Source organism: Xenopus tropicalis, chromosome 6, assembly GCF_000004195.4.
Source record: "Xenopus tropicalis strain Nigerian chromosome 6, UCB_Xtro_10.0, whole genome shotgun sequence".
Lineage (NCBI taxonomy): Eukaryota > Metazoa > Chordata > Amphibia > Anura > Pipidae > Xenopus > Xenopus tropicalis.
In genome coordinates, this window is record NC_030682.2 from 651,950 (window position 1) to 662,719 (window position 10,770).

Genomic DNA, 10,770 nt, shown 5'->3' on the forward strand with positions numbered 1-10,770 from the left:
ATATATGGAGGGGATGACCTTGTACATGGAGGGGATGGTCTTATACATGGAAGGGATGACCTTGTACATGGAGGGGATGACCTTGTACATGGAAGGGATGGTCTTATACATGGAGGGGATGGTCTTATACATGGAGGGGATGGTCTTATACATGGAGGGGATGACCTTGTACATGGAGGGGATGGTCTTATACATGGAGGGGATGGTCTTATACATGGAGGGGATGGTCTTATACATGGAGGGGATGACCTTGCACATGGAGGGGATGACCTTGCACATGGAGGGGATGGTTTTATACATGGAAGTGATGGTCTTGTACATAGAGATGATAACCTTGTACATGGAGGGGGTAACCTTGTACATGGAGAAGACAAACTTGTACATGGAGGGGATGGTCTTGTACATAAAGCATGAAGGGGAAGACCTTGTACATGGTGGGTATGGTCTTGTACATGGAGATGATGACCTTGTACACGGAGAGGGTGGTCTTGTACAGGGAGATGGTGACCTTGTACATGGAGGTAATGACCTTGTATACGGAGGGGGTGACCTTGTATATGGAGGGGGTGGTCTTGTACATGGAGATGATGACCTTGTGCATGGAGATGATGACCTTGTGCATGAAGATGATGACCTTGTGCATGGAGGGGATGACCTTGTATTAGGAGGGGGTGACCTTGTATGTGGAGGGGGTGACCTTGTATGTGGAGGGGGTGACCTTGTATATGGAGGGGGTGACCTTGTGCATGGAGGGGGTGACCTAGAGCCAGAGCAGTGCTGTTCATAGCCACGCCCCTCGAGATACAGGATTTTAACAAATGACTTTATATTATGAGAAACATAACACACGGGAGAGCTGGGATGTAGCGGCCCCTGTGTTGGGCGCTTGGTAAGACAACAAACATCAGGCTATAGGAGAACGTTCCAGAACACTCAGCAAAATGTTCCTTCGACCAAATGAAAACCAGTCCTAGAACCGTTAGTATCAGGCAACCTTAGACCAGGTAGCCACCCTGTAGCAGTAGCCCCAGGGCCGGGGTGCCAATACAAGATGGGGGTACAGTTACTGTGTATCAGGAGCTTGGATTTTGAAGTCCAGGAACTGAGCTCAGCTTTGGGCACAATATGGCCTCCCCCCGTGTCGCACAAAATGGCGCATCGTTCCTTTTCCTGTGGGACTTCTGGTGTTTAGCGAGGGTAGAGCTGCGGCTGAAGTGCTTCCCACACTCCAGGCAGGGGTACGGTTTCTCCCCACTGTGGATGCGCAAGTGAATGGTGAGATGAGAGTGTTGGACAAAGCTCTTGCCGCACTCGGTGCAGCTGTACGGCTTTTCCTTGGTGTGGGTTCTAGAGTGCGTCACCAGGTAGGTGCTGCGGCTGAATCCCTTGCCACACTCGGCACAGGTGTATGGTTTCTCCCCGGTGTGGGACCTAAGGTGATTGTTGTAGTCAGAGCTCTGTATAAAGCTTTTGCCACATTCCGAGCAGGAATATGGCTTCTCCCCCGTATGGATCCTTTGGTGCCGCAGAAAAGCCGACTGGCACGGAGCAGCCTTCCCACAGTAGGTACAGATATAGGAGGGTGCCTTCGGTGGCCTGACTACGGGCTCCAACGCTTTCTCACTGGTGAAGCCACCATCATTCTGCCCACAGCTGCCAATATCGGCATTACTGAAAGGGCCCGGGGCCTCTGTCTCTCGGCTGTTGGCACAACCATAGTCTGCGGTGTAGGCACCAGCTGGTGGCTCCATGGTCCCGGTCGGCTCGTACTTGCCAGCTGTTTGTACTCCTGGTTGATAGTTCTCTGTGTTCTCATCTGAGATCCCCTCATACAAGGAACCCCGGTTCCCGGTACAAGGAACCTCACAATTTCCACAATCCAGAGATGGAGAAGACCCCCCAATGTGACTGCTCCACAAACAGATGTCTGACTCACTAGGAGGGCCCTGAAGCTTCTTTTTCCGCAGGAACTTGTGCCGACGGGGAAGCATTCTTAGTTGCCCCTCAGATCTCATTTCTACAACGGGACATTTGTCCAGAGTGATTCTTATGGGTCTGGGGAAGCCTTTCTTCGCCCCCTTATACAGTTTCTGGGGGTTCCTCTTCTCACTTTGCATCTGGTTTTCCGATTTCACCACCACCAGCTGCCCAGAGAGTGAGGGAAATTCTGGAATATCTCTCTTGCCGGACTCTGCCCCCCATGTCCCAGAGGCTTCTCCCTCGTTTCTCTTCACACAAACGTGGAGCGTTTTCCTCCTGTGCGACTTCTTGTGCTTGACCAAAGTGGAGCTGCGGCTGAAGCTGTTGCCACACTCGATGCAGATATAGGGTTTCTCCCCACTATGGATTCGAAGGTGTAGAGCCAAGTGTGAATGTTGCCCAAAGCTCTTGGAGCACACGTTGCACTTGTAGGGTTTCTCTTTGGTGTGGGTTCTGGAATGGGTCAGTAAGTAGGTGCTACGGCTGAAGCTCTTGCCACACTCGGCGCAGGAATATGGCTTCTCCCCTGTGTGGGATCTGACGTGGTTATTGTAATCGGAGCTCTGGATGAAGCTTTTGCCACATTCGGTGCAGGAATATGGCTTCTCCCCTGTGTGAATCCTCTGGTGGCGGATGTAGGCAGAATGGCAGGGGCAACTCTTCCCACAGTCTGAGCAGATGTATTTCTTGGCATTGGATTTCCCTTTAAAGACAGACAGGACATTGGCCAATGAGTATTGAGCACCTCCCAAGCTTTCTTGTAACTCCACACGGTTACACATCATGTGCCCGCCCACTGCCCTATTGTCTGCTCTTTCCGGCTGCTCAGATAGTTTCCCATGTGAAGATAACGATGATGAGGTGGGAGTGCTGGTGTCAGCCCGGGGGTACAATGTCTCTGAGGCGAGGCTTTGGAGATGTGCAATGACAGTGTTGATGTTGTCGCTAGGGCCCTTTTCAGCCTGGACAACCTTCTCTTGGGAAGCCATAGTTGGACCTCCTCCTTGGGAAGCCATAGTTGGACCTCCACTTTGGGAAGCCATAGGTGGACCTCCTCCTTGGGAAGCCATAGTTGGACCTCCACTTTGGGAAGCCATAGGTGGACCTCCTCCTTGGGAAGCCATAGGTAGACCTCCTCCTTGGGAAGCCATAGTTGGACCTCCACTTTGGGAAGCCATATGTGGACCTCCTCCTTGGGAAGCCATAGTTGGACCTCCTCTTTGGGAAGCCATAGTTAGACCTCCTCCTTGGGAAGCCATAGGTGGACCTCCTCCTTGGGAAGCCATAGATGGACCTCCTCCTTGGGAAGCCATAGTTGGAACTCCTCCTTGGAGTCTGTTTGAGGAACACACAGACCAGGGACCTTCCTTGGGGTAACATTCCGCACTGCTCCCCAAATGTAACACCGGTGACATTAAGTCACAGGGGTCAAGTCCATGTTGGCTGATATTCATGGGGGCTGTGTCTGTAAGAGAGTGCATCACAGCAGTTATACACCTACTAGTGACCAATCATCTTGTGTAAAAATTATTATTAATAGTATTATCACCCCTATTAACCCTGGGTCGTCATTGGGGACTTCACTGCTATGTGTATTTGCCCCTTTAAGCTTCTAATACCAATGTTGGGTGGGTATGAGAGAGAGGGGACGGGGTGATTTGATTCAGTTGGAGTGGGTGGGCACTAGACAGAGACTGCCCAAGTGCCCTCACATTGCCCAGTAATTGGCCAGTAAGTGCCTAGCAGTGTAGGGGGGCCACATCCAATCAGCACGGAACATATAGTTAGAGGGCCACAAAGCCCCACCCCCAACTTACCCAAGAAGAAGAGATCAAGGTCGAATTGGCCATCGTTCTGGCTCTCACTTGTCCCAGAAGCTCTCAGCTCCATACAGATGGGGGGGTTCAAATCTGTACAGACATCCTAGGGGGTCCCCGGTGCCGACAGCCAGCTCTGAGGGTCTCGCATCTACACACGCATTCCTGGGAGTCTCATCTCTGTAAGCCATTCCTGGGAGTCTCATCTCTCTCAGCCATTCCTAGGGGGTCTCAGGTCTGTCACCAATGGGGTGGTGTCAGTTCGATAAAACCAATCCCTGAGGGTCTTCCATTTGAACATTCCTTGAGTGGTCTCAGTGGCATCCCGGGGGTTAAACTCAGGCCAGAGAGGTGCTGAAATGCAAGCGAGACAGATATAACTCTACTCATCCCAAGCTCCTAAACCATCCACCCCCGCTGTGTGTCCAACATGGACTCTCCCAATACCCAACTAGGGAAGGTACAGAGAAGCACAACTAAACTAATAAAGGGAATGGGCTCAGTTATGGGGAAAGGCTGGCCCAGTTGGGATTGGTTACACTGGGGGGGTGGGGGCAGTTAAGGGGGGGGGTCACTATATATAAATATATAAGGGGGGGGCAGTAATGAAATAGAGAACGTACAGGGAAGAGCGACTAAGCTGATAAAGGGAATGGGCTCAGTTATGGGGAAAGGCTGGCCCAGTTGGGATTGGTTACACTGGGGGGGGGGGGGGGCAGTTAAGGGGGGTCACTATATATAAATATATAAGGGGGGGCAGTAATGAAATAGAGAAAGTACAGGGAAGAGCGACTAAGCTGATAAAGGGAATGGGCTCAGTTATGGGGAAAGGCTGGCCCAGTTGGGATTGGTTACACTGGGGGGGAAGGGGCAGTTAAGGGGGGATCACTATATATAAATATATAAGGGGGGGGCAGTAATGAAATAGAGAAAGTACAGGGAAGAGCGACTAAGCTGATAAAGGGAATGGGCTCAGTTATGGGGAAAGGCTGGCCCAGTTGGGATTGGTTACACTGGGGGGGCAGTTAAGGGGGGGTCACTATATATAAATATATAAGGGGGGGCAGTAATGAAATAGAGAAAGTACAGGGAAGAGCCGACTAAGCTGATAAAGGGAATGGGCTCAGTTATGGGGAAAGGCTGGCCCAGTTGGGATTGGTTACACTGGGGGGGGGGGGGGGCAGTTAAGGGGGGGGTCACTATAATAAATATATAAGGGGGGGCAGTAATGAAATAGAGAAAGTACAGGGAAGAGCGACTAAGCTGATAAAGGGAATGGGCTCAGTTATGGGGAAAGGCTGGCCCAGTTTGGGATTGGTTACACTGGGGGGGGGGGCAGTTAAGGGGGGGCACTATATATAAATATATAAGGGGGGGCAGTAATGAAATAGAGAAAGTACAGGGAAGAGCGACTAAGCTGATAAAGGGAATGGGCTCAGTTATGGGGAAAGGCTGGCCCAGTTGGGATTGGTTACACTGGGGGGGGGGGGGGGGGCAGTTAAGGGGGGGGTCACTATATATAAATATATAAGGGGGGGCAGTAATGAAATAGAGAAAGTACAGGGAAGAGCGACTAAGCTGATAAAGGGAATGGGCTCAGTTATGGGGAAAGGCTGGCCCAGTTGGGATTGGTTACACTGGGGGGGGGGAAGGGGCAGTTAAGGGGGGGTCACTATATATAAATATATAAGGGGGGGGGCAGTAATGAAATAGAGAAAGTACAGGGAAGAGCGACTAAGCTGATAAAGGGAATGGGCTCAGTTATGGGGAAAGGCTGGCCCAGTTGGGATTGGTTACACTGGGGAAGGGGCAGTTAAGGGGGGTCACTATATATAAATATATAAGGGGGGGGCAGTAATGAAATAGAGAAAGTACAGGGAAGAGCGACTAAGCTGATAAAGGGAATGGGCTCAGTTATGGGGAAAGGCTGGCCCAGTTGGGATTGGTTACACTGGGGGGGGGGGGGCAGTTAAGGGGGGGGTCACTATATATAAATATATAAGGGGGGGCAGTAATGAAATAGAGAAAGTACAGGGAAGAGCGACTAAGCTGATAAAGGGAATGGGCTCAGTTATGGGGAAAGGCTGGCCCAGTTGGGATTGGTTACACTGGGGGGGGGGGGGGGCAGTTAAGGGGGGGTCACTATATATAAATATATAAGGGGGGGGGGCAGTAATGAAATAGAGAAAGTACAGGGAAGAGCGACTAAGCTGATAAAGGGAATGGGCTCAGTTATGGGGAAAGGCTGGCCCAGTTGGGATTGGTTACACTGGGGAAGGGGCAGTTAAGGGGGGGTCACTATATATAAATATATAAGGGGGGGTAGGAATACACCATGTGGCCAATATAATAAGGGGACCCCCTATCTGCCCAACACCTCACTCCCAACCCAACGGGATAATATGATTTTGCCCCTCCCCTTGCTGCTATAACTGCCCCCACTCTGGGAAGGTTCCCACTAGATGTTGGAACAGAGTTGCTCCCATTCACCCAGAATAACATTAGTGGTTAGAGGATGGGGTGCCAGGGGGTGAGTAGGATACAGTGCCAGGGTGCCAGGGGGTGGGTAGGATACAGTGCCAGGGTGCCAGGGGGTGGGTAGGATACAGTGCCAGGGGGTGGGTAGGATACAGTGCCAGGGGGGTGGGTAGAATACAGTGCCAGGGGGTGGGTAGGATACAGTGCCAGGGGGTGGGTAGGATACAGTGCCAGGGTGCCAGGAGGTGGGTAGGATACAGTGCCAGGGGGTGAGTAGGATACAGTGCCAGGGTGCCAGGGGGTGGGTAGGATACAGTGCCAGGGTGCCAGGGGGTGGGTAGGATACAGTGCCAGGGGGTGGGTAGGATACAGTGCCAGGGTGCCAGGGGTGGGTAGGATACAGTGCCAGGGGGTGGGTAGGATACAGTGCCAGGGGGTGGGTAGGATACAGTGCCAGGGGGTGGGTAGGATACAGTGCCAGGGGTGGGTAGGATACAGTGCCAGGGGGTGGGTAGGATACAGTGCCAGGGTGCCAGGGGGTGGGTAGGATACAGTGCCAGGGGGTGGGTAGGATACAGTGCCAGGGGGTGGGTAGGATACAGTGCCAGGGGGTGGTAGGATACAGTGCCAGGGGGGTGGGTAGGATACAGTGCCAGGGGGTGGGTAGGATACAGTGCCAGGGTGCCAGGGGGTGGGTAGGATACAGTGCCAGGGGGTGGGTAGGATACAGTGCCAGGGGGTGGGTAGGATACAGTGCCAGGGGGTGGGTAGGATACAGTGCCAGGGTGCAAGGGGGTGGGTAGGATACAGTGCCAGGGGGTGGGTAGGATACAGTGCCAGGGGGTGGGTAGGATACAGTGCCAGGGTGCCAGGGGGTGAGTAGGATACAGTGCCAGGGGGTGGGTAGGATACAGTGCCAGGGGTGGGTAGGATACAGTGCCAGGGGGTGGGTAGGATACAGTGCCAGGGGGTGGGTAGGATACAGTGCCAGGGGGTGGGTAGGATACAGTGCCAGGGGGTGGGTAGGATACAGTGCCAGGGTGCCAGGGGGTGAGTAGGATACAGTGCCAGGGGGTGGTAGGATACAGTGCCAGGGGGTGGGTCGGATACAGTGCCAGGGGGTGGGTAGGATACAGTGCCAGGGGGTGGGTAGGATACAGTGCCAGGGTGCCAGGGGGTGGGTAGGATACAGTGCCAGGGGGTGGGTAGGATACAGTGCCAGGGTGCCAGGGGGTGGTGTAGGATACAGTGCCAGGGGGTGGGTAGGATACAGTGCCAGGGTGCCAGGGGGTGGGTAGGATACAGTGCCAGGGGGTGGGTAGGATACAGTGCCAGGGTGCCAGGGGGTGGGTAGGATACAGTGCCAGGGGGTGGGTAGGATACAGTGCCAGGGGGTGGGTAGGATACAGTGCCAGGGGGTGGGTAGGATACAGTGCCAGGGGTGGGTAGGATACAGTGCCAGGGGTGCCAGGGGGTGGGTAGGATACAGTGCCAGGGGTGGGTAGGGATACAGTGCCAGGGGTGGGTAGGATACAGTGCCAGGGTGCCAGGGGGTGGGTAGGATACAGTGCCAGGGGGTGGGTAGGATACAGTGCCAGGGTGCCAGGGGGTGGGTAGGATACAGTGCCAGGGGGTGGGTAGGATACAGGCCAGGGGGTGGGTAGGATACAGTGCCAGGGGGTGGGTAGGATACAGTGCCAGGGGTGGGTAGGATACAGTGCCAGGGGTGGGTAGGATACAGTGCCAGGGGGTGGGTAGGATACAGTGCCAGGGGGTGGGTAGGATACAGTGCCAGGGGTGGGTAGGAATACAGTGCCAGGGTGCCAGGGGGTGGGTAGGATACAGTGCCAGGGGGTGGGTAGGATACAGTGCCAGGGGGTGGGTAGGATACAGTGCCAGGGGGTGGGTAGAATACAGTGCCAGGGGGTGGGTAGGATACAGTGCCAGGGGGGTGGGTAGGATACAGTGCCAGGGGGTGGGTAGGATACAGTGCCAGGGGGTGGGTAGGATACAGTGCCAGGGCCAGGGGGTGGGTAGGATACAGTGCCAGGGGGTGGGTAGGATACAGTGCCAGGGGGTGGGTAGGATACAGTGCCAGGGGGTGGGGTAGGATACAGTGCCAGGGGGGTGGGTAGGATACAGTGCCAGGGGGTGGGTAGGATACAGTGCCAGGGGGTGGGTAGGATACAGTGCCAGGGGGTGGGTAGGATACAGTGCCAGGGGTGGGTAGGATACAGTGCCAGGGTGCCAGGGGGTGGGTAGGATACAGTGCCAGGGGGTGGGGTAGGATACAGGTGCCAGGGGGTGGGTAGGATACAGTGCCAGGGGGTTGGTAGGATACAGTGCCAGGGGGTGGGTAGGATACAGTGCCAGGGTGCCAGGGGGTGGGTAGGATACAGTGCCAGGGGGTGGGTAGGCATACAGTGCCAGGGTGCCAGGGGGTGGGTAGGATACAGTGCCAGGGGGTGGGTAGGATACAGTGCCAGGGGGTGGGTAGGATACAGTGCCAGTGGGGGTGGGTAGGATACAGTGCCAGGGGTGGGTAGGATACAGTGCCAGGGTGCCAGGGGGTGGGTAGGATACAGTGCCAGGGGGTGGGTAGGATACAGTGCCAGGGGTGGGTAGGATACAGTGCCAGGGTGCCAGGGGGTGGGTAGGATACAGTGCCAGGGGGTGGGTAGGATACAGTGCAGGGCCAGGGGGTGGGTAGGATACAGTGCCAGGGGTGGGTAGGATACAGTGCCAGGGGGTGGGTAGGATACAGTGCCAGGGGTGGGTAGGATACAGTGCCAGGGGGTGGGTAGGATACAGTGCGATACAGTGCCAGGGGGTGGGTAGATACAGTGCCAGGGGGTGGGTAGGATACAGTGCCAGGGGGTGGGTAGGATACCAGGTGCCAGGGGTGGGTAGGATACAGTGCCAGGGGTGGGTAGGAACAGTGCCAGGGGGTGGGTAGGAATACCAGTGCCAGGGGGTGGGTAGGATACAGTGCCAGGGGGTGGGTAGGATACAGTGCCAGGGGGTGGGTAGGATACAGTGCCAGGGGGTGGGTAGGATACAGTGCCAGGGGGTGGGTAGGATACAGTGCAGGGTGCCAGGGGGTGGGTAGGATACAGTGCCAGGGGGTGGGTAGGATACAGTGCCAGGGGGGTGGTAGGATACAGTGCCAGGGGGTGGGTAGGATACAGTGCCAGGGGGTGGGTAGGATACAGTGCCAGGGGGTGGGTAGGGATACAGTGCCAGGGGGTGGGTAGGATACAGTGCCAGGGGGTGGGTAGGATACAGTGCCAGGGGTGGGGTAGGATACAGTGCCAGGGTGCCAGGGGGTGGGTAGGATACAGTGCCAGGGTGCCAGGGGGTGGGGTAGGATACAGTGCCAGGGGGTGGGTAGGATACAGTGCCAGGGTGCCAGGGGGTGGGTAGGATACAGTGCCAGGGGGTGGGTAGGATACAGTGCCAGGGTGCCAGGGGGTGGGTAGGATACAGTGCCAGGGGGTGGTAGGATACAGTGCCAGGGGGTGGGTAGGATACAGTGCCAGGGGGTGGGTAAGGATACAGTGCCAGGGGGTGGGTAGAATACAGTGCCAGGGGTGGGTAGGATACAGTGCCAGGGGGTGGGTAGGATACAGTGCCAGGGGGTGGGTAGGATACAGTGCCAGGGGGTGGGTAGGATACAGTGCCAGGGGGTGGGTAGGATACAGTGGCAGGGGGTGGGTAGGATACAGTGCCAGGGGGTGGGTAGGATACAGTGCCAGGGGGTGGGTAGGATACAGTGCCAGGGGGTGGGTAGGATACAGTGCCAGGGGGTGGGTAGGATACAGTGCCAGGGTGCCAGGGGGTGGGTAGGATACAGTGCCAGGGGGTGGGTAGGATACAGTGCCAGGGGGTGGGTAGGATACAGTGCCAGGGGGTGGGTAGGATACAGTGCCAGGGGGTGGGTAGGATACAGTGCCAGGGGGTGGGTAGGATACAGTGCCAGGGGGTGGGTAGGATACAGTGCCAGGGGGTGGGTAGGTGCCATACACTTACAGTATTAGGGTGCAGGTAGATGATGGGCACAGTACTAGGCATCCTGCTAGGGGGTAAGGAGATAAAGCTACCGGCAGATGGTAAAGGCGAGAGAATGGGGCGGGAGAGAAGGGGTTAAGGGCACAGCCCCTCCCCCACTGACCTGCTGAGGGTCCCACAGCTCACTCACCCGGTGCCCCAGCGCTCAGTCACAAACACAGATTACAGAGCCCTATGGAACGCTGGGATATGTAGTTCTTTTCCCTACCCTGCCCGCAGCGCTACTCTCAGAAGGCACACAAAGAAACTCGATTTCCCAGAAACGCCTGCGGAAGCCCATAAGTATGTCTGTAAAGCCGGGAGGGCGCATTGCACCTCGGGAAATGTAGTATATAATAGTCCCAATCCTATGTGTTTTAGGCATTTTGAACTACAACTTCCAGTGGGACCTGCTGCATGGACGATTCTTAAAGAAGCCGCTAGTGTC

The 10,770-nt window shown here is 55.6% G+C and overlaps 1 protein-coding gene across 4 annotated transcripts; it reads right to left on the bottom strand.

Moving 5' to 3' along the window:
* Positions 1-906: 906 nt before the first annotated feature.
* Positions 907-10,642, bottom strand: LOC101733858 (zinc finger protein 271-like). Of its 4 annotated transcripts, XM_031903632.1 has the most exons (4): positions 10,447-10,642; positions 3,798-4,151; positions 3,032-3,445; positions 907-2,977 (listed from the first exon to the last, which is right to left on the bottom strand). In XM_031903632.1, exons 2-4 carry the CDS (start codon positions 3,868-3,870, stop codon positions 1,074-1,076), a joined length of 2,391 nt encoding a protein of 796 aa, XP_031759492.1. In that variant the 5' UTR covers positions 3,871-4,151; positions 10,447-10,642; the 3' UTR covers positions 907-1,073. The 4 variants fall into 4 exon arrangements, with proteins under 4 accessions (XP_031759492.1, XP_031759490.1, XP_031759489.1 ...); XM_031903630.1 differs by having other exon boundaries at positions 907-3,445; positions 10,474-10,642; XM_031903629.1 differs by having other exon boundaries at positions 907-3,445.
* Between the last annotated feature and the right edge of the window lie 128 nt (positions 10,643-10,770).